We start from the raw sequence: 26,673 nt of genomic DNA on the forward strand, positions 1-26,673 counted from the left end.
GACTCTCTTTCAAAAAGGGTGCCACCTCATGCCATCTCTCCCTGCGCTCTATTTTATATTCCGTTCTATTTTCTTTCTGCCTTCAAATATTTCTTCTCAGTCAAGCATATATAAAGTCAACGTACGTATTTTGATTTCGTTGAGAAAGGGTGACGGAGGCTTTCCTTGGACTTTGTAGACTTTCTCTGTTCGAAATGTTTGAATGGCCGACATTTGGTTTGTTGACGCAGGTAAACAAACAGACTTACAGTTGGCTGGAGTTTGAGTCTCTGGAGATTTTGCTGTTGACGGGTTTCCCCTGTGTTTTCAGATGCCAGAGGAGCAAGCCTTCTGCGTGCTAGTCAAAATCATGTATGTGTATGGCCTCAGAGCCCTGTACAAGAACAACTTTGAAGATCTTCACTGCAAGTTCTACCAGCTGGAGAGACTGGTTCAGGTTCGTAATAAGTAGTTTGTTTTCTGTTTCAATATACTGCCCCTGTCTACTTTCAGACATCACAATTAAATAGTCTGACAATCAGTATATAACACAATGTGTGCAATTGAAATGCATAACACAAAAATGAGTAGAGGGGCCAGTGCTGCTTAAAATCACAGGTTTATTCTCCTACTTTTCTGCCCCCTCCAACAGGAACAGCTTCCAGACCTCTGGTCACACTTCCAGGAGCTCAACCTAGAGGCACACATGTATGCCTCTCAGTGGTTCCTCACCCTCTTCACTGCAAAGTTCCCCCTCTGCATGGTTTTCCACATCACTGACCTGCTTCTCTGTGAGGTACAACTTTCAACTCTCAGAAAACGAGACACACAGTGTGGTCTGCATTGTCCCAAATTGTGTGAAGTAATAGAATGTGATGGGTACAGTCAGCAAGAGACTGAATAAATGGTGTCGGCCCAAGGAGGAGCAGAGATTACTGGAATCAATTCGGAGGGGTCAGTGAGAGGGGTGGAGGGTGATATAAAAGGAAAAGGTGGAGGAGAAGTGTTGTTTCCACTGTTGCTCCGAACTAGCTGGCTCTGTTCGAAGGTCTAATCTACACTAGCATCAGCGCTAGGCCATCTGTAATCAAGGTAATCAATAGAGATGCACTGGTCAGGCTTTTTAGGGTTGACACAATCGCCAATTTAATGTTGTTAGCATTTCCAGAATGACCAGATAACCATCAGCGCTTTATCAGTGCTCTTTTCTGCAAGAATGTAACCGATGCAAATCATTTTACTTTATATTATCTGATCAGTGTCGCACGCTACTTTGGGAAAATCAAGATAGTGCAGTGTCATTTCACTTGGTCGGCCGTATCAGGTGGCAAGTAAACCTTCCAGCCAGCCTTTCCCCATTTGTAGCCGGAAAGCACTGCTCAGTTCAGAGCCCTTTTTACCATTAGACTGGGCAACATGTGTGCTACATGTCCAAGATGCCAATAATAGTGCCTTGAGGAATGCCGTGTGTGATGAAAAGTCTCAAAGGTATACAAATTTGCCTATTTGCCATACGCAAGCAGGTCGCATCTGCCCATCAGTTAATGGGAATGTTCCTTACTCTACCATATGACTACAGGGATTACGGCAATCAATGAATTTGCCAAAATGTTGAACTATCCCTTTAAGCCAATTATGTGCAACGATAGCAATACATGTATGTATGTATGTATGTATGTATGTATGAATGTGTCTTCCACTATCTTTCTCCTTGTATTGGTTTGGCTTCAAACACAACAATTGAACCTTTGTTTTTCCATTGGCTGAACTATATGATTAGAATAACCCTCTTTTTTTTCCATTCTTTTTCAACACATTATTTGAAAACTTCCTTCCCATTTCATTTATTACTCTTGCTTTCGTCCTCTCGTGTCCCAATGTCACTATCTTATATTCTTAGGTTTATTGGGAGTGGAAGGGAATGAGTAATTAACACTGTTCCGTGCCGTTTTTCTCAGGGGCCAACAAAAGATATCCAACAAATTGTGTGAACGTCTCAGGCTGCTTTGCCGCTTGAAGACGTTGACAAGTCGCAAACAGAGGTGGAATCTGGTCTCAACCAGTAAATCCTCAAAAATGATAATGGCATGCAGTTCGATTAGGCAGCAGGAGCGTGATGTCCGGCACATGAGAATGTCACCCTCTGACTTCCCACTTCCAACCTTGCCTCTGCCACTTAGCCCGACCCCCAACGTTTTGCACGCTCACAATTAGATGCAGTTTGTTCCGATTCCTGTCGAGATAAAGAGGTCGGGGAGAGTGTGAGGGCTAAATGACCCGTGAAGCAAAGATTTCCCAGGAACACACTTCAGCGACAGGGCAGTGACACATTCTCTGTTGAAATTGATGGAGAAGCTGCAGAGACATTTTGGCATTTGACCCAGATTGGCTGAACTGAAGATAAAGCTTGTGAGCAATTGTGCAACAGTCTTGATGCATTGTGTTTTCTAATATTGTCTTTGTATTGTTTCACCATTTTTTTTGGGGGGGGGGGGTAAAAGGGGTGCTAAAAAATGTTTGGAAGAATTCTTTGAGCGTTCAAGTTAAGCAACCTATAATATTGTTTAATATATACGCTATTTCAGTCCTTTCAGATCCACAGTTTACTTTGATCACGCAGTTCCCTATCTCCACTTTCCTCCTGTCTCGACCTCCGTTGCCAGTCTGCAGTCAGTTTGCCCTCACACTCATATCCCTCATACAGTTGATCGCTTATACAGTTACACATGCGACGCAAGTCTTCCCTTGTAGGTGTGTTTCCCTTTCCTCCTGCATGACTCGCGTGCAAACAAACACTGCATTCCTTTATCTCTCGCACACCTTTGATCCTGTCCCAGCTCTGTTGCGCCATCTCGAGGCTTCGCGAGATAGGCGTGAGCGCAGAGCGCCCCCTCTCTTTTCTCTTGACTCAGTTATTTTTAGCGGCGTCTGGATATTTTTAGCTCCGTGTTGCCATGTGAACTGGTTGTCATGTAGACTGAGGAGATGGGTGTTCCCGGGCAAAGCCCAACAGCAGCTTTACTTCATTTGTCTGTGCCAAAAATCGGAGGCACTTTGTCAACATAGGGCATAAAAATTGATGAACGTATTACAGAGAATAGAAATATAATGTACCAAAAGATTTTAAATGTCTAATATACAATGATTCATATGGAATATTAATGACGTAACAAACATTTCTATTGCTGTGTAAAGATTTGTATCTAAAATATTTTTGGAGTCTCTTTTATACTTTTTAAAAACATTTTTTTCAAAATGAGCAAAATAAATATTTTCAATCTTTCAAAGTCTCTTTAATTGATATTTGCACATTCCCTTACATCTAAAGGACTTCATTTTCCACATGTGCATAGGGTACATTGAAATAACCTCTCTTAATTTACTCTTTGCCTTATGAGGTCTGCATTTAACCCACTGTCTTCACAGAAGCAGTGGGCAGCTGCTCTGCCGCACCCAGGAAACAGATCCTCATTTCCATCAGTGCCCAGTCAGGGGAACTGATTGCAAATGGACCTCCCTGATACCTCTATATAGCTCATATTTCATACAGATGTAGGAATTAGCCAAACCTAGTTGCATTATACAGGTCCTAAATAAACACATCCTTTGTCTGTTTTGTACAAGAAGGGTCTTTGAATTTATATATTAGCTGAGATTACTGCTATTTTTCTTGTTGATTTTAAAAGAAGAAAGACAAAAACACAGTGATAACAGTTTGCAACCTGTTTTTACACTTCAAGAATAAAGGTTTTTCCACTTCTTTGTTGTACTTATCTAGATTCTTTTTTCCTCTCTCTCTCTTCTCTAGGGTCTAAACATCATCTTCAATGTAGCGCTGGCCCTGCTTAAGGTTAGTATCTGCTTTGATCATCCATTAATCTGATAGTCTTTTTGTGCACTTCCTTAATTGTGTATCTCTTTATATCAATTTAGATTTAGATCCATCCCTTTATTTATTTTTCACTGAGTCATGTTTGCTCTACCTCAATATCAGGGGGAAATCTTTCTTCCAGAACAACCTGTTAGGAAGCCAGGGGATCAGGGAGCTGTGGAGCGAGTCTGTTCCACACAGATTTTCTGTTGGCTTATTTTGCCCCCCAGTGCTCACATGTGAAACTACAGCTCACTTTGGTCATTTGTTATCGTTCATTCATTCAGTCAGTGTGTCAGTCAGAATTATCTTTGCAACAACAATAACAACAACCAAAAGAGGTCTAAAGATTTGTATTAACAAAAAAAAGTTGACAATCATTGGCATTGCCAAGTGTTATTATATTGGATGCAATGCAGGATGTTTTGCAACTATAATGATCAAAGTAACTGCAATTATATATTAGATATTTTAGATGACCAGGGTATTTTTTTCTTCTTAAATCCAAGATGTTCTGCCAAAAATGTAACATAAATAAAATGAAAAAAAAAAAAATATATATATATATATATTTTTTTTTTAATATTACAGAAATAAACCATATGCAGCTTTAGTCACAGCCAAATGGTACTGACTAACAATATTAAAGGAGTATTTTTGTTATGTTATGTGTTTTCAAAAATTGACAACAAAATATTGCTAAATTAACATTCCCAAATACTCTCTTAAACTTGGTTTTACACAAAAACACTGACTTGATTGTGAAAATTGTGAAAGGGGTTACTTGACAATTTGAATGGCAATTTAAATTATGATATTACTCTCATTTGCCAGTTTTGATAATAGAAAACAAAGATATTTAATATTTTTTGTGGCCAAGACTAAGATTAGTTCTTGACTCTTCTTACATCTTGCTAGCCAACTATGCTTTCTACAATCACTTTCTTGAAGAGATTTCAAGAAGAAAACCTAGGATATTTACTGCATAGAGAACAATAGTTTATAGTAAAAAAAAAAAAAAAAAAATTCAAATTCCTTTGAGGAAAAAAATCTCTCTTTTTTTTTTTTTCTTAATGAATATTTGTTTTAAAAATGGCTTCTAAAAGACACCAGACACCGGCAATATTGCTTCCTGTTCCTGAGTCGAGAGATAATGTGCTCTAAAGAGGGAATAGGTGGTGAGCGTGATGGCTGGTGAACAAATGAGGATGTGAGGAGGCTGGAAGGGGCTTCCACTGCCGGCCTCTCATTGGCCAGGCATGACGACATTCTCCCCTGAGGCCCCCTCCCCCTCCTCCTACTCCTCCACCATCCACCCTGCTCTCCTATTCTCATCCCCCCTCCCTCCATCCATCTGCGCTCACCTCCCTCTCCTGCTCTCCGACCGCCATCCTCATCACAACAGGAACCTGAGCTTATAAGCGCTAGCATTCCGGACACGCAAGAGAAGGCTCACTCTTTTTTGGTGTTGTCTTTGTTTCTTTTTTCCCCCTCCCCACCTATTCTTGCGTCCTCTCATGGATGTCGACTCGGAGCTTCTCCTCTCCGTCGCGTCTTTTTCTCCCCCCTCCTCCTCCTCCTCCTCCGCCTCTTTCTTCTCTGCCTCAGCCTGCCCAGCTTCCACGTTGGCTGGCTACATATTTCTCCAGCATGCTGCTTCTCTCCGCCGCGCAGACCTCTGCAATGGAGCCGCCCCTGCTAGCCGTCAGCTGTTAGCATCACAACGAGACGGAGGCAAACAGATGGTGTGGTGAAGGAAACCAGGAAGGAGCTGAGAGGGAGAATATACAGAGGCAGAGTGCCGGAAGACTGCGTGGCTTTTCGTCTTCTTTTCTTTTTGAGCTTTGCTTCTGATCAGCTGCTGTCCATCATCATCATCATCATCATCATCATCGTCACTCGTGACAGCAGCAGCAGCAGTGTTCATGCTCATTAGAACACTGTCTGGCCTCTTGGCTGTTGTTGAGAGGCAGAAGTGACCACCAGAAGGAGGAGGAGGAGGAAAGGTTTTACCAGCTGGAGGATGTGCTGACTGTCTGGCCACCGGATGCCCGTCTGCTTCTGCTAATGGAAATCTGACCACCAGGACCCGCCTGTGCTGGAGTTGGTCGACTGGACCGCGCTTTTACTTCTGGCCAGAGTGCTTCGCCGCTGCAGGGAGGAGCTCGGATACATCGAGGCTGCCGTGACGTGACTGGCTTTTTCTGTTTTTTGCTCTCCGAGCTCATCTGGCCGTTCATGCATCGCTGGCTTAACTCGGGTTCAGCGTCCGCCCAGCCGTAGGCGACTCACGACAATTCCCTTGCGGCCAAAAAAGTGCCGTGCTCTCCGCTGAGAGACCACATTCCCGCCCGGCCGCTGCCACTCGGGCTGAGGCCCCTCAGATGAAAGGATTCCTTCCATTTCAGACAATTTCACATTTCAAAGAGCGCTAAAAACCCTGTCGGCTTTGTGCCGTGCGCCGCTCTCTGTACGGTGGTGCTGGGGTTGAAGCTACCAAGCACATTGACTTTTCTAACGTACCTTCTCATTCACGCTAAGCCTCAAGTGTTTGGGCCATTTAATCCTGCCGACTGAAGGGGTCCCGTGTGTCCCCCCCCACCTCCCGCTCCATCTTTCAAGTGAAAGCAAAGGATTTTATTCATTTATTATTTTTTTTAAAGGTGGAGTACTTATCCGTAGCCGCTTTGCCGGCGCAGCAACCCACGTGTCGAGCTGCTTTGTTGCCAGGCAACGGCGCAAAATGGATTGCAGTTGGTTGGGGTGCTTTTTTTGAGGGGATATGCGAGCGGCTCGTGTGGCTGCGTTTCAAAGGGAAGCGGTCTGAGCAGGTAGCGCGTTGACTCTGCATCATGCCGGAAGCGGCGTCGGCGCATCAATATCGGACAGTAGTTCTGCACCTGGTTATGGCGGCCAGACTCTGACAGGAGGACAAGTTGGAGTCGTCTCCGCCGACCTCTTGTCCACTTGTCCGGAGTCGTCGGCGCCCTAGATGAGCTGGATCAGCCCTCACGTTACACGGCTTGGAGGCCCCCGGCCGTCTCTGCTGCGTCGCCGCGTGCGTTGAAGCGTCTCAACGCTGCCGCTTCTCCTCCGGGGGAAGGAGTGAAGGGACCGTCTTCCTCCGGACGCAGTCTGGCGCGGGTGTGACGGCAACTCGGAGGCCAAATCTATAACCCATCAAAGCCCAAAGACCCCACTCTTGGGACTTTTGAACGACACGCTGGAGTCATCTGCAACCCTGGCCCCTGAGCGGGACCGCCCCTCCTCTCCCTCGCCCTGCCCGACCCGGCCACCATCTTCTCCATCGAGCCCGCCGCCCTCCCCTCCCCCTGTGCCCGCCTTGACCCCGCATTTGCCCCTTCCAGCAGTGTGCAGGGCGGGGGAAGATGGAGAGCGGAGAGAAGAGGAGAGGGCCCACAGCAGTAAACCCCCAGCGGACTCCTACTGCAGGGTGATGGGTCTCCTCGGGATGGGACATCGGCTCTTTGTGCCTAAGCTGCTGGCGGTGAGAGATGGAGCTGGGAGTCGGACGGCTGATAGAAAGAAGCATGCAGGATTTTTTGGGGGTCGAGAGTTAGCAAGAGAAAGAAATGATTGACAGACTCTTTTGATAGATAGATAGATAGATAGATAGATAGATAGATAGATAGATAGATAGATGGAAGAGCTACAGGTAAGGACAGAGGATGAGCAAAACAAACCTCTTTGTTTCTCCACCTCTGTCTCTTGCCAAAGCTGCAGGTTTGAAAAGTATCTGCCAGTAGTTGACGCGTCATTCTGGTGGTGTCTGTGTGCACATCAGCCACGTGTCAGACAAGTCCCTACAGCAGATGTTGTACAAGACATGGTGAGGAAGTAGTGGAAGCTTCTTTGGGGAGAACTTGGAGTAGAAGCTCTGCAAGTGCATGAGACTAAAACATACTTTCTGTGCCACTCAACGTTGTTGTGGCTCAACAATGGAGCTCGACCAGTATGTGGCTCGTTGAAAAGATTCTTGTGCCAATGCATGCCTAGGCCACAAGGTGGTGCCATCGGTGCAGGTGTATGTTCTGATGTGTTGTCCACCACTCACGCATACATACGCCCTCCAAAGAATAACTGCAAGAAAGGTCTCCTTTAACTAGCAAGTTGGACTTTTGAAGACGAACCAGTGGGTGAACACTTGGAATTGCTTCCACGGGGAGAAGGTGTAAGCCTGATGTGCAGATGTGATGCAACATTGGCTTTGTAGCTTTTGTTTGTGTGTGGTGGAAAAGTGACGGTGCTGTTTTTTTTTTTTGTTTTAAATCTGATGGCTTCAACCACAAAACAAAACAAGAGACTCATTCTGACTCAGAGACTGAAAAAAACAAAACTGCCAGGAAGGATATCAGTCTGTTATATCTGGACAATCTGGCCAGCAGTGTTTTAGTCTGGCCAAAATAATAAACCTCCTCCACGTTCATCAGAATTGTGACGGCCGTCAGCTCTCACTATAGACAAGATCTAAATCTTCGGGGTGCGCTGAACAATAATGACATCAATTTTGTTTAGAAAAAAAAAAAAAAAAAAATCCAAATCAGCAACATACAGAGCCTGTGTATTACTGTATGTCCTGGATGCAACTAACAGCCGTGTGTGATGATCTGCTCAGTCTGACAGTAACTTTCATTCTGTCTTTTTCCTTTTCTCTCTGCCGCGACCTCCTCCCCTGCCCTCTCCTCCTGCCCTGCGCTGGCTCGCTGCAGACGTCCAAAGAGGACCTTTTGCAGGCCGATTTCGAAGGGGCTCTCAAGTTCTTCAGAGTCCAGCTCCCGAAACGCTACAGAGCAGCAGAGAATGCCCGCAGGCTCATGGAACAGGCCTGCAACATCAAGGTAATGCGCTCGGCCGCGGTTCACATGCACTCACTGTCCCCAGAGTCTTTTGATGCTTCACTTTTAAAATGTGGAAAATGTGTTGCGGGGAGTCGCCCTCCTGCATTCAGACTAATCTGGTGTAAGGTCAAGCACCGCCACTGGAAATTCCTTTCCTAGCGTTTCACCCTGGGGGAACCAATACCTTTAACCAGCGTGTTTAGGAAGGTCCTGGTGTGAACAGCATGGAGGTTGTTGGAATTAAAAGCCCTGACCTTTAGTTTGGAGGAGCTGCCTCTTCTGCTTCTTACCGTGTTTAACACCGCAGTGCTTTGACTGTTTTTGTGCTTGTCACTCAGGAGTTAAAAAGAAGTGAAGAGCCTTAAATAGGCATCACAGAAAACACACTTGCAAAGAATGCAAAATAGTTTAGCCATCTGTTTAAAACCTCCAGCAAAAAAAAAAAAAAAAAAAAAACTTGGTGAAAAATAATGTTTCTTGACGTGTTGGGAACTGGACAGAAAAGAAAGACCGGTTGTGGCAGGTGTCACTAACCAAGGAGAGGTTGCAGTGGGGTGTCAGTGCCCCTTTGTGACATCACAGAAGACTGATGTGTGGAAGTGCATGTTTCAGGACACATTTTCTGAATAGAGGACAAAGGGAAATGAGTAAAGGATGGATTTTTCTCATTTCTAGAGTGCATATTGAGAGACTACAGATGGGAAGATGTTTTCAAAGTGACTTGAGCATGATACGGGAACTCTAAAGCCTTAACAACCACACGTTAACAACATGAAGGTGTAACTCCAGAAACCTTCAGAGAATCATTCCTAAGCTGTCTGCTCCGCTTGAGCTCACAGAGTTTTGTAGCTACAGTGATCACCCCCCCCCCCCCCCCGGGCAACGCCTCGTCATTATTTCATTAATTTCAAACACTTCTCTCCTTTGATCTCTTCTCTGCCGCTGGTAGTTTTCTTGAAACATTACCAGTTTGTTCCGTGTCTCACATCCCTGCCAGTGCACACACACAGTTGGAGACACTATCTTCCCCCTTACTCAAATCAGCCTCACTGGCATTCAGGGAATTTGCCGAGGTCACAAGAGACCAAAGGCTGTAAACAGCATCAGTAATAGCGGGCGTGTTTGTATGTGCGCACGTGGGCGTGTGTGTTGTTGTGCTGCAGGAAGGGAAGCGTTGACGAATGAGAAACGATAATGGAGATAATTGTTCTCGCTTGGCCCAACCTCCGGTTCTCTTCCCTGCTTTCCCCTTCTCCATTTCTGCCTGAACGTGTGCACAGTTAATATTTCACCGCAAGACATTTTCTAACTTCCTCATCTAGTGAAACGTTCAGTTATTAATCAGGGTGGTTGCTCAGGGCCGTGCTGACTGGACATATGGCCCGCTGTGCTCACTGATCACAAGCACAAAGGGCCATTTTTTGGTGTTTTTTCTCTCTCTCTCTCTCTCTCTCTCTCTCTCTCTCTCTCTCTCTCTCTCGCTCGCTCTCCCCCTCTCCCTCTCTCTCCCTCTCTCTCTCTCTCGCTCGCTCGCTCTCCCCCTCTCCCTCTCTCTCTCTCCCTCTCTCTCTCTCTCTCGCTCGCTCGCTCTCCCCCTCTCTCTCTCCCTCGCTCTCTCTCTCTCTCTCTCTCTCGCTCACTCGCTCTCCCCCTCTCTCTCTCCCTCGCTCTCTCTCTCTCTCTCTCTCTCTCTCGCTCGCTCTCCCCCTCTCTCTTTTTCACTTACAGGATATCCTGTGCCGTTTATCTCTTGCGGTTTTGGTAGCACTTGGGCACTCGTATGCAATCGTGCTATGCAACACAATTTCTCTCAGGACCGACAGCATGTTGAACATGTGCATTAAAAGTTTGTCGCGTCTGCAGTTTACTGTCTGTGCGTCTACAGGCACAGACACATTTGAGAATGGGAAGCGTTTCTGGGCCCAGTTCGTTCGCTTGAAATCATGAAAGAGGAAGAATTCACTGGCGGCGACCTTCATTTCCAAGCGCCCACATCAAACGTGTTGCCAGGCATGTCTTAACTCTTCCTTCACAGTCTTTTCCGTCTGCTGTTGTTTTGTTTTGTTTGTTGTCACGCTCTGAATTCCAAATGAATATGCCCTCAATGGGCAAATTTAAATGGTTCAAGAAGTTCAAAAAGTAGGGTCTAAGAAAAAGAGGAGTTCTTGGGGAGGTAGGGACTTATTTTTTCTCCCAACACTCATTTCCCCCCCCCACCCCCACCCCCCCGTAAGAAGAGCCAGGAAGGCGATTGAGCTGGCGGCCGTCTTGCTGTGACATGACGGCGCTAACCGCTGCCCTGCGGTGTTGCCTAACATCCATGCATGTGCTGTGTTTTTTCACCGTTGTGTTTGCATCACAGTACCAAACCGGAAAAGGGTTAGACTGACCTCCGCCTGTACCATCAACTGGCAATGCCATACTTAATACTGATTAGCACATTGCACTTCTTTTTATAATAAGTTTCACATCAGCTTATTAGTGAATTGTAGGTACTTGGACTCAGCGGATATACAGATGACTGAATAAATAGATGTCGATGTCAATGTCAAACCACTACAGAGAGAACTGGCGAAGGCTCTCTGTGCAACGTACTATTTTTTTTTTTTTTTCTTTTTTTTTTCTCGTACATAAATCGCTCTGTCAGAGTCGGAATCTGATCAGCTGAACATTGTAAGCTGCTTAAAACACAGAAAGAATTCACTGGCACCTTGACTTGATGAACACACTGGGCAGTAGGGTGGCTTAGCCCCTCCAGGGATTAGGCAAGAATTTGAATTTCTCAGCCTTCTTAAACATCCACCAGACCGCAGCGGGAGGGACAACTTTCCACAAGAGAAATGCGGTGTAGTCATTTTCTGCCCGGGGTGTCGCTGATTAATCCATACGGACGCCCAACCCGCCCTTACTCAATCTGTTCGGAGGAGACGTCTGACTTCAAGACTGCAAGGAGAGAAAATAACAGATGCAGGATAAATTTAGAGAGACTGAAAAAAATAACTTGCAGCGCAGCAAAGATAAAGGTACCGCAGCTGAGTAAAGAGTCTGAGGCTGAAATGGCCTGCAGGACGACTAGCAAGGCAGAGAGAGACACACAACCAAGACATTCTGAATCAAAGTAATAATGATGGATGTGAATGACAGTGACAATCAAATCACTTCATGGGAAAATGTGACTTGCATCTGCGTGTGCCAATTTAGACCAACACTTTGGGGGGGGGGGGGGACAAAACGCAAACATTTACACAAGCACAACAACGCTGTGTCGTCTTTCTCTCCGGCTATTCACAGAACAACAGAGTGGAGCTAAAAATAAGACTGTACAGGGCTCCTTTTTAAATTTTTAAAAAGAATCTGCTCACCCGCCTTGTTCCGCCGTGACAGAGGCAAATATTCATCTGACACAACAGCAGAAAGAAGCCCAATGAGATCCGAGCTTTGCTTGTGAGAGCGTCTGATTGTTGCAGTTTGTACATGCATGAAGAAGTTATTCATGAAATGCATTGTTTGCTGCAGTCCTCAAGCACACGCAACGTTTTCAGGGGGAGTTTGTATTGTTTTTCTGAGCTCTTCCTTCATACGATGCAATAACGGTCCCGTATTGCACAGAATTCACTTGGCAGTTGTTCTGGATATTAGCTCGTTGTGATGAAAGTGGAGGTTAGAAGTTGATGTGGGACCTGAACAGAAGGTGTTGGGGTGCGTGCTTCAAGGGGATCAGTGTAAGAAAAATGGTTGAAACAGTTTGAGGGAAAAAAAAAAAAAGTCCAGAAAGAAGTTCAGAATAACTGACTGTTCGTAAAATGTGAGCTGCAGTGGCGTTAGTTGGCGTTAAGGTGGTTCTAGCCAGAGCTGGGGAGTTACAAAGTTTCTACTTCTTACGTTGGGAAAGAAAACGGGCTGGTTTCTTTTGTGTTTAAAGAGCTTAAAAGATACAAATTCTGTTGAAAGTATTTTGTTGTTGTTGCTTGAAGTGGAGCTATTTGAACTGTGCTGTTGTGTCGTTAAAAATGTTGGTAATGAATGTTACTGAATGATTAAAGTGGGATTTTTTTTTTTTTTTTTTTTTTTTTTTGAGTACTTGGGTTTTGGGGCCAGATTATTATGTCACAACTTTTTTCATTTTTGCAAAACTGTCAAGGACTGTATTGTTTCATTCATGCCAAAAAGATATATATATATGTTTTGTTTTTTACTCAAGTACTTTTCAGAACTTGTACTTCCTTACTTTTACTTAAATAACTGGGTTGAATCAATACTTTTTTTTTTAAATTTTTCAGTAGCATTTTTTTTGTTTTTTGTTTTTTTTTTTTTTACAAAACTATCTAAACTTTTACTGAAGTACAGAATGTGAATACTTGTGCCACCTCTGGTTGCAGTGTTTGTTGACGTCTCAAAGCCGCTTCTCTTTCCCTCTCCGGGTGGCTTGTGTTGTTTTTTTTCAGTTCAATCTGCGTGCAAACGAGTCACTGCGGTTGATCTGACGGTTTCCTCCTTCCCATCTCTGTCAAGAACATGCGAGTGAGCACCCCCCCACACCCCACCCCACCCTTCACCTCCCCCGGCTTTATTTTTAACGGCGACGTGAAAAAGAACAAAAGCAGCCGCTCACAGACTGCGAGCTGAAAGAGTGGAGCGTCGGCGAGCGAGCTGCGGCGCAGAGAGTGGGCGAGCGAGGAGAGGAGTCGCTCGGCGGGAAAGCAGCGGACTCATCGCCCCTCTGTCACACACTTCTAGCGTTACAGAGGGCGAGCGAGGGAGTGAGAGAGAGAGAGAGAGAGAGAGAGAGAGAGAGAGAGACAAACAGGTGTGTTGTCCTGCCTTCTCCCTCTCTCCTGCAGCTCCTCCTACTCTCTGAGGGGGGAGGGGCCCGGTGCATGAGGGGCTCTCGCCTGCTGCCAGTCACCTCCTTTGCTCTCAGAGAGAAGCTCAAACCTGCCGACTGCTCTCCTCCTCTCTCCTCCTCCTCTCTCCTCCTCTCTCCTCCTCCTCCGTCCTCCTCTCTCCTCCTCCTCCTCCTCCTCCTCCTCCTCCTCCTCCCTTCACACTTCCCTCTGCACGTTGCCTCACCGCCTCCTGCTCTTTGCTTGCGAGCGGCAGCGGTTGAAGATGATGCAGGAGGTGTCCATCATGGTGGCGTACGACGCTCATGTGGTGGAGCGGCCGGGAGAGGAGGACGCTCTGGCCCGCCTGGTGGCCCGCTCCAGGCCGCTCAGGAGCATCAGACCCGTGGTAGGTCTGCTCGCTTGTTCGATGGCTTCGCGGGTCCCCCCCCCCCCCGCCTTTCGCCTGCGCTAATTTGTTCCTTTCTTGTTCCTCAGTTCAACCGTTGATAATGTCGCTGTGTAACTCTGGTGGCCAGTTTGCGTCGGTCACGCTCATTCATCCCGGCTTTGCTTCAGGACAAAGGGGGACTTCACCCCCTAAACTGTTGTTTTTTCTGTAGTGTTTGCAGTTGTGGAGTCACAGGGGAGGACAGAGATTGCACATGAAGCTCTCACGGCTGAGACGGACCACACTGGTGTGTGAATGCACGGGATGAGTAGTTTGTTCTGAAAGTGTCCCGGCTGTTTGAGGTCGGGAGGCTTTGTTAACAGTCCGCTCGGTGGCCGTCACTTACTTTCAATTATTTATCTGGATATTTATCTGGAATCAATGGAGCCCTTGTGTGTGCGCGGGTGTGTGTGTGTGTGTGTGTGTGTGTGTGTGTGTGTGTGTGGAGGGGGTGGTAATTAAGCTCTATGGCCTAGATTTCTCTAGGATGTCCGTTTAGACTTGTCCTTATTTTAATATTCAAACTCTCAGAGTGCCACCTTATGTAAGCGTTGGACACACACGCACACACACGCACACACACACTCAGACACACACACAGGCATGCGTGTGCGAAACAGGAAAAAAAAAAAAAAAACTCACTTTCTGGAATTACAGCCCCTTGTACAACGTTGCTGCGTGTCATCGTGGAGGTTTGGGACCAATCCAGCTTGACGGCAGAGATTCAGGTCAGGGTTCTAGAAGTGGGTCTGGTACCATTTCCTGTCACATGTTTTTTTTTTTTTTTTTTTTTTTTAAGCAAGAGTCACACTTCCCTGAGTGGTGGCTTCAGTTATCTTCTCCATACGTGTTTGCGTGTGTGTTCCTCACCAAAGCATCCCTGAGCAGCGCGCACATGCCTGGAGGTTTCTCCCTCTGAATCTCTGCCCTTGACGTTCTCCAGCACGTCTTGAGTTATAGATATCCTGCTTGTGGAGAATGTTTGAATGCCTTTGGAATTTTTAAAACTCCATCTGTGTCTCAGTAGCCGCGTTGATAACTTGTTGTTGTTGTTGTAAACCAAGGAATCCGCCCCCCCCCCCCCCAAGTATTACACGTTATTTGAAATATTAGTGTAAAGGAGCGATGCCTGTGTGAAGTGTGAAGATGGGAAACTACCCAAGTCATTTGCTGGAGAGTATCCAAAGGTATCCAAAAATGAATTGCGCTGTCAGTAATGACCGGCGACATTGCTCAAACTTCTCTCAACTTTAGATGTGAGAGCAAATCAGGCTCCGTTGTCGCTCTGACTCATACTGCACCTCCTCCTGGAAGCCAGAAACTGTGACACGTCAGTGTTTTCATTGAGTGACACAGGTGCTGATGGAACATTTCAAGACAACGGGCACAAGTGAGTGTGCGTTTGACACTAAGAAGCCGAGTGTGAAGGAGTCCTCGGGAAAACACACGTCAGTCGGCTCGTGCCGTGTTGTGATGATTTCAGGGTGTTTCCGCTGCGACACCCTCAAGTCGTCGCGGATCTTCACCAAAGCATTCTGGTTTTCCTTTTTCTATTTTTTTTTTTTTTTTTTTCAAATCTTGTCTTTCAAATTTCACTTTCTCTGTCCAAAATCTTAAATATTGACAAAAAAAAAAAAACCAAACCATTTTGATGTCAGACAACTTAAAGTGAAAACAACTGTTTATAACATCAACTACAACCTACCATTGATGAGTGAATATTGCGCTATACATTTGCAGAATGTAAAACTTCATAAATGTTCAGCATGTTCAGCTTTGATTTTTGTAACAGTTTTAAAAAGATGTGCTTAGATAAAAAAAAAAAAAAAAAAAAAAATTAACCATTGCAATTGTATTATTTAGTATTTGTGATAATCCATTTGTCCTGTGGCTTGTTATTATATTCTGCCACTAGGTGGAGAAAAAGTTTATTTGTAATGTGAACCAGGTAGTAATGAGTAATGAGAAGCATTTCATATCAATGTCACTTGTGCGTCTCTGTTGCATGTTTCATCATGCATTTTATTCCTCACTGCAGTGGAACACCTGCACCTCATGCATTCACTGATTTCATTCCAAATTTTATTTTATTTTTTTTCCCGGCCACATTGTGCTCTTCATCTTCATCTTCATCTTCATCTTCACCTCCTCTTTCTTCTAATGTAGAATGGCATTGATTGAAACCACAGTGTTTAGTAAAAACACATGACGGGTGAAAACCCACTGATGCTGGTCTCAGGCTCAGGCTGGTCATGTGACTGAGCCTGAACTGGGACCCCCTGCCCTGACAGTGGGTGCCATGGCAGCACTGTTTCCACATGAGGGAGAACATTACCAGGGAGGTGCAATACCCCAAGGACACACACACACACACACACAAAGAGTTTTACCCACGACTGCAACCTATTGTTTTCTGCTGGTTTTCTCATAATTTATTTACGCTGATAATTTGCTGGACTTGCCTGCAGGACTGTGAGGTTCTCAGCTGGTCACTGTGTGTCTGTGAGGAGGCGGCTCTCTGATGGCTCAGTTAACACAGTCTTTTTCTGTGTCCTTCTCCAACCAGTCACACCGCATCGTCATATGATCCGCTTAATTTCATTATATTCACTGCAAATAATTGACATTAATACAATCTAATATAATAAGGTTAGCGCTGCTGGTCGTGGGTTCGATTCCGGGCCTGGGGCCTTTCTGTGTGGAGTTTGCGTGCTCTCTCTCTGTGTGTGTGTGTGTGTGTGTGTGTGTGTGTGTGTGTGTGTGTGTGTGTGTGTGTGTGTGTGTGTGTGTGTGTTCTCTCCGGGTCCTCCAGCTTCCTCCCACACTCCAAAAACATGCATGGGAGGTGAATTGTAAACTCTGAATTGTCCATAGATGTGTGTGTGAGTGTGAATGGTTGTCGGTCTCCATGTGGCCCTGTCATTCTGTCGTTTTGGAGTGACTTGGTCGCACATTGCGCAGTTTTGAAATGTTTTTTTGTTTTTGTTTTTTTCTTCATTTGAGGAAATGCTGCTGCGTTCTCACAGTGTGTGAACTCACAGTTGTCAGCAGTAGATGTGACCTGCTGATTTCCAGCCAGGCGTTCTGTACAAAACAGCCGCAGAGTGCGAACGAGTGACTCTCGTAGACTCGTACGGGCCAGTGTTCCTTCCTCTGTGGCCTCGGCCTCGGCGCCGCTGGGTCACACGTCAAAGTGCGTACGACGGCGCTGAGACCGTGTTTTATCAGGACCTTCTCTCATTATCAGAGGAAGTTGTTTGATTGTTTCGGATTCGGTCGCTCAGTCGCGCACACTTTCACTCTTTGCTTCCAGGTTCCAACCAAAAAGCTGAAGAAGTTTGAGAAGGAGTACCAGACGCTGAGGGAGAGCCAGCTGCAGCAAGAGGACCCCATCGACCGATACCAGGTGGGAAAGGCACACGTTTCACGTTTGACCGCCGCTCATTTTGCCTTCGAGCCTTCACACTAACGTTGTGAAGATGAAAGAATTCTCACGCTTTCCAGAAACGTCCTCACTCAGTCAGTTAGCGACGCGTCGCAGCCCTCGCAAAGTATATTGCCGTATTTCCAAACACGCGCAAACTTGTCATTTACGGCACTTCTTTTTGTTGAAATAACCACATGGGGAAGTTAAACGGATCCGTCCCCCAAACCCTTGGTTGATACTCGTTGCCAAAGTAGACGATGCGCTAACATCAGAGCAGCGTGGCTTAATAACCGAGTGGCTCCGCGATGGTAAGAGAAACGCTCCGCTCTCGTGTTTGTAAGTTGCTCATCAAAGGAGTTTTTACTGCAGCGACTGTGCTTTCATCTCCTTCATTTTTTTACCATGTTTTTTTTTTTTGTTTTTTTTTCAAACCTGAAACGATGCGCACTGCTAAGATTAGAAAACCTCCTTTTGTTGTAGGACTGTTGCCTCGTCACACGTGACTTCTCACACAGCGAGACGCTTTCATCCTTTAAAAAAAAAAAAAAAAAAAAAAATCTCATTGTGATGTCACTGGTTTGGGAGAAGCTGTCGCGGTGCTGTCAGAGGCTTCGAAGCCGTTTTAAAGAGACGTTTTCCTTCAGAAGGTAAAACAGGAACGGTGGGGCAGATATTTTCAACATGCAGAAGATCTCAAACTGTCGGCGGGCGGCGTCCCTCCCTTTCCGTTTCATCACCTCTCGCCTCGGAATCGGTCATGACTGCTCCTCTGCTGCTCACTCTGTTTTTAGGACTCTTGAGACTAAAGCCGCCCGCTGCAAAGCGTTTCCCTTTCCGTCGTTTCTCCGGAGAATCATTTGGATGGCGACGACGTAAACATGTCCGACTTGCTGACTGTTCCAGATGGCAAGAGAAAAGCAAATATTTGTCTAAAATTAAACACATGAAACATGCACGGCTAGCAAAAAAAAAACCAAGAAAATCCTTCAAAACGTTATATACACATATTGCAAGAGGGCCACTTCACACAGAGCCTCTCTCCAAGGCGTCACGATGCAAGTAGGATGTTTGTCAGTGCTGCTGGGAATCCAGTTCGGACTTATTTGAATTGGCCAAGAGGAGGAAGTGTTGACAGCGGACGTCATTTCAGAGAGAAGCAAAAACGGGGAAACAATAACCGAGAGTTGGGACGAGTTGCATTCGTTTCCGACAGAGAGGTGGGTTGCATAGTGGATAGTTTTGCTCTAGTTTGCAGTCCAGCTCCTCCTTTTTGTTCGGCCCGCTGTGCTCAGCGTGTTGGGGTTTCCCCCCCCCCCCTCCCCCCCGGCAGGCTGCCTCCAGTGTGTGGCTGGTGTTAGATAAAGGAGTGCGAGAGGCGCGGCGAGGCTGTCGAGGGTCAGTGGCAGACGGGAAACTGCTGTCGGGATCACATGCATCGAGTTTAGCTGCTGCCGAGCCGTCGCACAGACGTGGTGAGACTTCTCCGCCGCTGATGTTTTTTTCACGTGTGGCCCTTTAGCATTTATTTTTTATTTTCTGAGGATTAATATGTCTTTGCTGTGTCTATAGAGCTTTTGCTCAGATAGTGAATGTAGGTACGGGTCCAAAGCGTGATCTTTGCAAAGCTGCATCAGGCAGCTGAGTCGCTTTGCTTTTCTTTTCTTTTTTTTTCACTCTCTCTCTCTCTCTCTCTCTCTCTCTCTCTCTCTCTGTCTGTCCATATTAAGACGCTCCCTTCCCTGCTCACAGGAAGTGGTTAATTCAATCTAAAGGGTGTAGCACACTCTGTCCACTCAGACACGTGACTGCCGGTCTGTGTTGTCTTGCCCCTCTCTCCATCTATCAGACTCGTCTTTAAGATTTGAGACGAAACACACAAGTGGATTCTGCTCGGCGCTCACGCTCTTCTGCTTTCTTTGTGCACGTGCGTTTGAGAGGATTCGTGGGGTTTGGGTGTGTCGAGGCCATGACAACCGGTAGATCTTGTTGAGGCCGTCATGTGAAACTGGTTAGAGAAGGAGCAGAAGTCATGAGACTCCACTGAGGCCCCACAATGGGGACTTTAAGATGATAATGACCGTGTGCTGGTGGTGCCTTGTCACATATTAGGGCTTCTATTAAGTCGCCGCATTTAACGCTCACTGCCTCTCCTGCCGCTCCATATCCATAAATATTTTGCAAACAGGAAGAATGAAACTAACCCTCCGTGAATAATTAAAATGCAACTTTCCAGAGTGTTGGAGATTCTGTCTCTGGGAAGTTGTCCTAAAGGCATTTACCAAACTTTACTTTTGGATATCTCGTAACAAAACTATCAACGTATGTTCTGACTCTGTGTGTGTGTGTGTGTGTGTGTGTGTCTCCAGAGGGAGAACCGCCGTCTCCAGGAGGCCAGTATGAGGCTGGAACAGGAGAATGACGACTTGGCCCATGAACTGGTCACCAGTAAGATCGCACTGCGGAACGACCTGGACCAGGTATCTCACTCGTCTCTCGCGTCGGCTCAAGCTTCATGCTTCAATGCAACTTACTAACCAGCAAATGTTGGTTGGTTTCATATTTGCTATTACATGAGAGGCTTACCGTTTAGAACTGCACTAAAACCCAACAGTGTGACCTTTTTTTTTTTTTTTTAAACTCTGCATGATACATAATTAAGTAAGTGGCTGCAGTTGGGCTTGTCTGCACTGAGGTCAGGTCAGGTTTAACTGCTGCCCCGTGAGCCTCTCCTTCTTCTGCTTTGTCCCAGTCAGACGGCTATGTGGTTTGTGTGTGTGAAACTGTATTAAATGAAAGCTGAACGGTGTGTGTGTGTGTGTGTGTGTGTGTGTGTGTGTGTGTGTGTGTGCGCGTGCGTGCTCAGGCCGAGGACAAGGCCGACGTCCTCAACAAGGAGCTGCTGAGCACCAAGCAACGTCTGGTGGAGACGGAGGAGGAGAAGAGGCGGCAGGAGGAGGAGACGGCTCAGGTAAGCGGTGATAACGGGGCACGCACGGCCCTCCAGAACCAACTGCTCCAATTATATCTGTTGTTTTGCGTTATTCAGCCTTCAGTATTTTGATAAAAGCAAACAGCAGCGATTGCAAAGCAGCTTTTGTTGCCATTACGTCTCGCCTGGTTTGAGCAGGCCAGTATTTCTGCAACTGTTCTTTTTTTTTTCCCTCTCGTTGATGTTAAGAAAGTTTGCACTGTCAACTCGTCCTTTTCTTTGGGATGTTTTGGCCACATTATTTCCCTCTTCAGCTGAAGGAAGTGTTCAGGAGGGAGTTGGAAAAAGCGGAGCTGGAGATCAAGAAAACCACAGCCATCATTGCTGAATATAAACAGGTACAACACATTCACTTCCCGAAATCTATTGTCTATTTTTTAAGTGGTGAAAAGAAAACTTCTAAACCGGCCTTGAAATTATTTGCCTCAGTTTCATTTTAAATGTTTATGTAAGTGACCAAAATAACAGATAACCCCGATTGATCACAGATAACTATGAAGATTCTGCGATTAATCGCAATTAAAAAAAATGAATCGTTTGACAGTCCTAATTATCATATATTTCTGCAGCTCACCTGCCGTCTTCTTGTTCAAAAGCGACATCTTGTCTTTCATGAATCGTCCACCGTCTCTCCATATTCCAGATCTGCTCCCAGCTGAGCACCAGGTTGGAAAAGCAGCAGGCAGCAACGAAAGAGGAGCTGGACATCGTCAGGGTAAGATTCTGCAGTGTCAGCAAGGATTTAAAAAGGATTCAGTGGAGACTGTGTATGGTGAGAATACGGGCCTGCTAAATGTGCTGTAGCTAAATTACATTGCATTCTGCGCACGGCTGCTTTTTAGATGGCAGCATAGATGGAGCATAACAATAATAATCCTCTTTGTTTTATTGCTCGTTAAATCCAGATTGCCATAAGAAAAAAAAAAAAAAAAAAAATATCACAATCTTTAAAATCCTCCGAGAGCAAAATGTCCATCCGCCGTTCCGACAGATGTGGGACAACAAGGGCGAGACGAACAGACCCACCCAACTTGTCACTCTTTGGCACGAGTTCCTCCCTTCAACTTCACACTGCGTGCCAACTCGCGTTGCGTTTGTGCGTTCGACCCCTGCAGAGTAAAGTGCAAAGCTGCGAGCGCTGCAGGGACCTGTTCAGCTCGGCGGGCTCCCTCCAGGCGGCCTCCCCCAGCAGGCACAAGACGTCCACGGAGCCTCTGGACGAGGAGAAGGACGAGCTGCAGGGGCAGCTGAGGCAGCTGGAGCTGGAGCTGGCGCAGACCAAGCTGCAGCTGGTGGAGGCCAAGTGTCGCATTCAGGTGAGCTGCGCCCCCAAGAGGCGCTCCAGTGCTGCTGCTGCTGCTGCTTGTTGACGACTCATTGCGTGTTTTATTTGGATGTTTATTAGCATTCCCAAGCACCAATTCCCAAATTGAGTATGAAAAATGCAGCTTTTGCTTTAGATTAGGGATTTTAACAATTATTCAATTATCGATTAATTGTCGATGAAGAATTTAATCGATTAGATTAAATTAGTTGCAATTAATTGAACATTTTTTTGCACAGGCAGTTTAGTAGTGTAGTGGCAGGAAAGAGTAATTCACCTGTAGATACTGTTACCAAGTTACTTTAAAACAACTAAAAAAAAAAAAAAAAAAAAAAAAGGTTTAAATTTGACCCATTAGAAGTCAATTTAAAGTCAGAGGATAAATGTTGACCTCTGACCTCTGTCCTCTCCTCCTGTCCACTCAGGAGCTGGAGCACCAGCGTGGAGTCCTGATGAACGAGATCCAGGCGGCCAAGAACTCCTGGCTCAGCAAGACTCTGGGCTCCCTGAAGAGCTCCGCCTCGTCCTCCTCCTCCGCCTCCTCTTCGTCCCAGACGCCGTCCTCCCCAAAGGAGGGTCCGGCCTAGGCCGCCGTCCGTCCGTCCGTCCGTCCGTCCGTCACTCCCTTTGTCCTCCGTGGAATGCAGTCGAGAGCCTAGGATCTAAAGTGGAAGAAACAAGTGGCGGTGAATGCAGTATTCCGTTTTCTCTTGATTTGTCAGGATGAGCTGTGTTTGGCTCAGCGGATGAAGAAAACCCTATTGAGCTTCTCTGCTATCAAGGCAGTGCAAAAGCAGACGGCAAGTCATCAGTGGAGCCTCAGCTTGACCCCCTCGTTCGGCCTCCTGTCGGGCTCCACCGTTGATCCAAAACAGCGTCCATGTGCAGATTGCATCTCCACCCTGTGGCTGGATGTTGCCACTGCAGAATTGGCGTGACGTCCGCTTAACGAAAACACTTGGAAGTTGGAAACCGTTTCCAAAATATTTTCCCTTCCGTTCATATCCACACTCGTTCCAAAGGTGAGGCTTCATCGCTCATGAAAAGGAAAACTGCATTCAGCCCTTAAATCAGGATCAACACGGAAAGTTGCATTTCTTTATAGTAATATAACAAAGAAGAGCGTTGTCATATAAATATGTATTACTAATTGTTGATTTTTTTGTAATCTTGTACAGTTCTTTAGGAGAAACACAAGGCAAAGGTCTTTGCTATTTTCTTTCTCTTTTTTTTTTATTATTGTTCAGGGTTTGTTTTTGTTGTTTTTTTTTTAACAGCTCAAAATTTGAATGTCTTTTCGATGACGTTAACATAAGCACAGTGTCATCATCAATGTGGTCGAGTCCAAATGCTGAACGAGCAAACAGGCAGCAGAGTCATGTGACCTTTAGGTTGACCAAGCCAATGTGTGTTTTATCCCTTTTACATTTTGTTCTACTTTTTAAACAACACACTTTTTTTTCTTTTTTTTCTTTTTTTTTTATCTCAGTTCCACCTCACGCCCAGCGGTTACGCCGTTGCCATGTCTCCATATCTGTGTGTTGTATTTGCATTGTTTCACATTTTTTTGGGACCATCGTCAACGTTGCACGTTAGTTTTCAAAATGTCAAAGCTGCAGTTTTTCATTGGTTTTATCATTTTGCTGTCTTTTATTTGTTATAGCAAATTCTTTCGCATGTTCCCTTCAGGGGTTACCACAATTTTAATTCCAAAAAAAAAATAAAAATAAGAGAATCTGTTAGTGCAAGTTCCTCTCAATTCTTTGCACACTATAAAACGTAAGCGAGGAAGTTTCCCTTGATTCCCCCCTTCAGTCAGCCCGGTCGCCTTCCTACAGCGCTGCCAATGCTTCTGCTTGCCATATCCACAGTACAACATGCACTTTTGAATCCCTTGAGTAATGAGCACAGCGGGTAAATCAGGTAAAATTCACTTCTTTCACTTTTATCAGATTGCTTTGTTTTTTTCCGGTTTCGTTTTTGTTTTCAGAATTTGCGGCACCCGTTACAACAATTCTGTTGCTTGTACACCATTTTGTTACAAGAGCGGCCAATATAAGTTTATTTGTTTGTTGGTTTGTTTTTGCCTCGGTGTGATTGCTGCAGTTTTAGGTGCCAAATGTGCTGCTGTGTCCTCCTCCCTGTTTGTCAGTGAGATCAGCCTTTGGACTCTGATCAATGCCCGTGTGTGTGTCCGTGTCTGTGTGTGTATGTGTGGAAGTGAACCTTCTTCAGGCTGCACCTGTCGCCTCTACAGGTAGAAATGCACCAACGGCGTGGAGGTGGACAAAAGAGAATTGTGTCAGACTGAACATTCCATTTCACTGTATTCTGCATTACCGGGACATTCCTTTATCGGTGGCGTGCTTTCCCCCCCCCCTTCCTTTCTTGGGGAGGTGGCAGGGGGGGAGGTTACCTTCTGCAGTTACAAAAACATTTCAAGCAGTTCTTTGGAAACCAGTTGGCCAGGCTGGAGAGAGTTCCTCGTGTTTTCTGTGCACTAAAGCAACGTTATAACAAATTTTAAACACTATTTGCAGTTAATGTGTTTGTTTAAAGGTGATCCTGATTGCGGGGGGAGGTGGGGGGGGGATTGTTCAGCCCTGTTGCGCAGGCTTTGACCCCAGCACTGTCTGCTTGACATTAACTGTCTGACTGAAATAAATAAATTACAATGTTTCTGTTCATTCATGCACTCTGACTTTTTTTTGTGAATGTCTTGATTACTGATGCTATCCATGAGATCTTGGAGCACATGCAGAGCCTCACTCAAAAATATGCAACTTTTTTCAAAAGTTGAGTGTGAAGAATTCAATATACAAAATGCTGCCCCCCCTTTCCTAGCTTTGTCTATCACTGACCTCTAGCGGCAGAACGCTACCACTGCAGAATATAGTTGTTTCTTTTGCTTTGTTTTTTTTTAGTCCGTCTTTGGTTAGCTGTTCATTCGACAGCGATAACGACAACGATAATCCTCACACACAAGATAAACAGGATGTAGATAAATCCACCACGTCCACCTTGTTTAATGGGTTCATCATTTTTAAATCAACAAGCTTCCACGGCCAACCATGAGGATTAGTTGCTGGTATGTGACCGGAACATTTTAGTTAAAAAAAAAAAAAAACACTTTACAAACCCTGCCAAAAACACCATGCTGAAGCCGCGGTGCTTCTTAGGTTTCGATTCCACCTTCAAAAAAAAATTCCGCTATTTGACCGCTAACCCTAATGCCAGACAAGTCTATGGGGGTCAAAGGTCACAGCGACGTGGGGCCACTTGCTTTGTCATCAAGATCCCTCAAGAAGCGCCCATGCCAAATTTGGGGCTTCCAGCACATGAGGAACCCCGAAACAACAACTCTAATTTCAGCCTTAAAGCAGCTTTAGGTAACTTTTCGACCATAAAATTATGATTCCAAACTCAGTAAAGCAGTAATAAATTAATAGGATCAACGGTGCCGCCTCGGCAGCGAGAGGAGGGGGTTGTGCCGGCTGTAACTGCACTGCGTAACTTTCAAGCGCGACCCGACACGCACCGGACGAACCACGATACAGCAACGTCAACACGTTTATTTAGAGGCGGTCTTACATACTACTATTACAAATACATTAGATTATAAAATGACGGAATGGAACCCAATAAGTAACCTCGATGAAAGAGGAAGTAATAAAAGTTGAACGTTTGCTACGTGTTATTGTCAATGTCTGTTTTGCATTTCATATTGGTGTTTTTCCTGAACACATACGAGCGCTCCAGCTAGGCGACTATTTGTATTTTCCCTCATCGATAAAGTAGCGCTGCAGCGTGTTCACTTCGTCACTTAGCCATTTCCACCGAATCAATGCGACGCTACGCCGTCTGAACAGCCGTTGTAGGCATTGCAGCTACACGAGTTTATAACCAGTTGTAATATTATAGCCATTATACACCACATGATTTCCAAGCAATTTTCATGACAAGAATGATGTGAACCAAGCGCAAAACACTGCCGTCTGTCTAAGCAATACACTGTCCTTGTTTATGTAGTTGTCTGTCACAGTCAAAAGAACAATATAAAAATATTTAAAACGAACAAACAGGTAACGCATGTTACTTTCCCTTGTCGGTGGACATATTTCCAAGCGATTCTTCACTATGCCGGCTGTGTCAACAAACCCATGTGAAGGACTCGTATTCTTTCTCTTTACGACACCAGCAAAGAGTATTTGCGGTTCTCAACCAGTAGGGAGTAGTAATGAATCCAAGTTACCTAGAGCTGCTTTAAGCGTAACCCTAACCCTAATTTCAGCGTGAACGCTAACCATTCAAGTCTATGGGGGTCAAAGGTAAACTTTGTTCTAGAGACGTGGGGCCACTTGCTTTTTCATCAGGAGCCCCCAAGAAGCGCCCACACCAAATTTGGGGCTTCTAGTACTTCAGGAACCCTAACCCTAACCCTAACCCTAACCCTAGCTTCAGCCTTATCCAAACCCTAATTCAATGCAAGTCTATGGGGTGAAATTTCAACTTTTTCCTAGAGACACGGGGCCACTTGCTTTTTCATCAGGAGCCCCCAAGAAGCACCCACACCAAATTTGGGGCTTCTAGTTCTTGAGGAACCCTAACCCTAACCCTAACCCTAGCTTCAGCCTTATCCAAACCCTAATTCAATGCAAGTCTATGGGGTGAAATTTCAACTTTGTCCTAGAGACATGGGGCCACTTGCTTTTTCATCAGGAGCCCCCAAGAAGCACCCACACAAATTTGGGGCTTCTAGTACTTGAGGAACCCTAACCCTAACCCTAGCTTCAGCCTTATCCAAACCCTAATTCAATGCAAGTCTATGGGGTGAAATTTCAACTTTGTCCTAGAGACACGGGGCCACTTGCTTTTTCATCAGGAGCCCCCAAGAAGCACCCACACCAAATTTGGGGCTTCTAGTACTTGAGGAACCCTAACCCTAACCCT

General features: G+C 45.6%; 1 protein-coding gene across 3 annotated transcripts in view; it reads left to right on the forward strand.

The window, feature by feature from the left end:
* Positions 1–24,410, forward strand: part of rabgap1l (RAB GTPase activating protein 1-like) — a 76,320-nt gene extending 51,910 nt beyond the window's left edge. For all 3 annotated transcript variants that reach the window (XM_076015979.1, XM_076015980.1, XM_076015981.1), the window contains exons 16-26: positions 311–436; positions 632–775; positions 3,788–3,829; positions 8,581–8,709; positions 17,297–17,389; positions 19,777–19,887; positions 20,274–20,378; positions 20,654–20,737; positions 21,043–21,114; positions 21,515–21,715; positions 22,149–24,410. In XM_076015979.1, coding sequence (XP_075872094.1) covers positions 311–436; positions 632–775; positions 3,788–3,829; positions 8,581–8,709; positions 17,297–17,389; positions 19,777–19,887; positions 20,274–20,378; positions 20,654–20,737; positions 21,043–21,114; positions 21,515–21,715; positions 22,149–22,310 — 1,269 coding nt within the window. In that variant the 3' untranslated portion in view covers positions 22,311–24,410. The remainder of the gene's footprint in view (positions 1–310; positions 437–631; positions 776–3,787; positions 3,830–8,580; positions 8,710–17,296; positions 17,390–19,776; positions 19,888–20,273; positions 20,379–20,653; positions 20,738–21,042; positions 21,115–21,514; positions 21,716–22,148) is intronic.
* The last annotated feature ends 2,263 nt before the right edge of the window (positions 24,411–26,673 follow it).

This window comes from Nelusetta ayraudi, unplaced genomic scaffold (genome assembly GCF_046127955.1).
Source record: "Nelusetta ayraudi isolate G7.1 ecotype Tasmania unplaced genomic scaffold, CSIRO-AGI_Nayr_v1 ptg000205l, whole genome shotgun sequence".
In the NCBI taxonomy this organism is placed as follows: domain Eukaryota; kingdom Metazoa; phylum Chordata; class Actinopteri; order Tetraodontiformes; family Monacanthidae; genus Nelusetta; species Nelusetta ayraudi.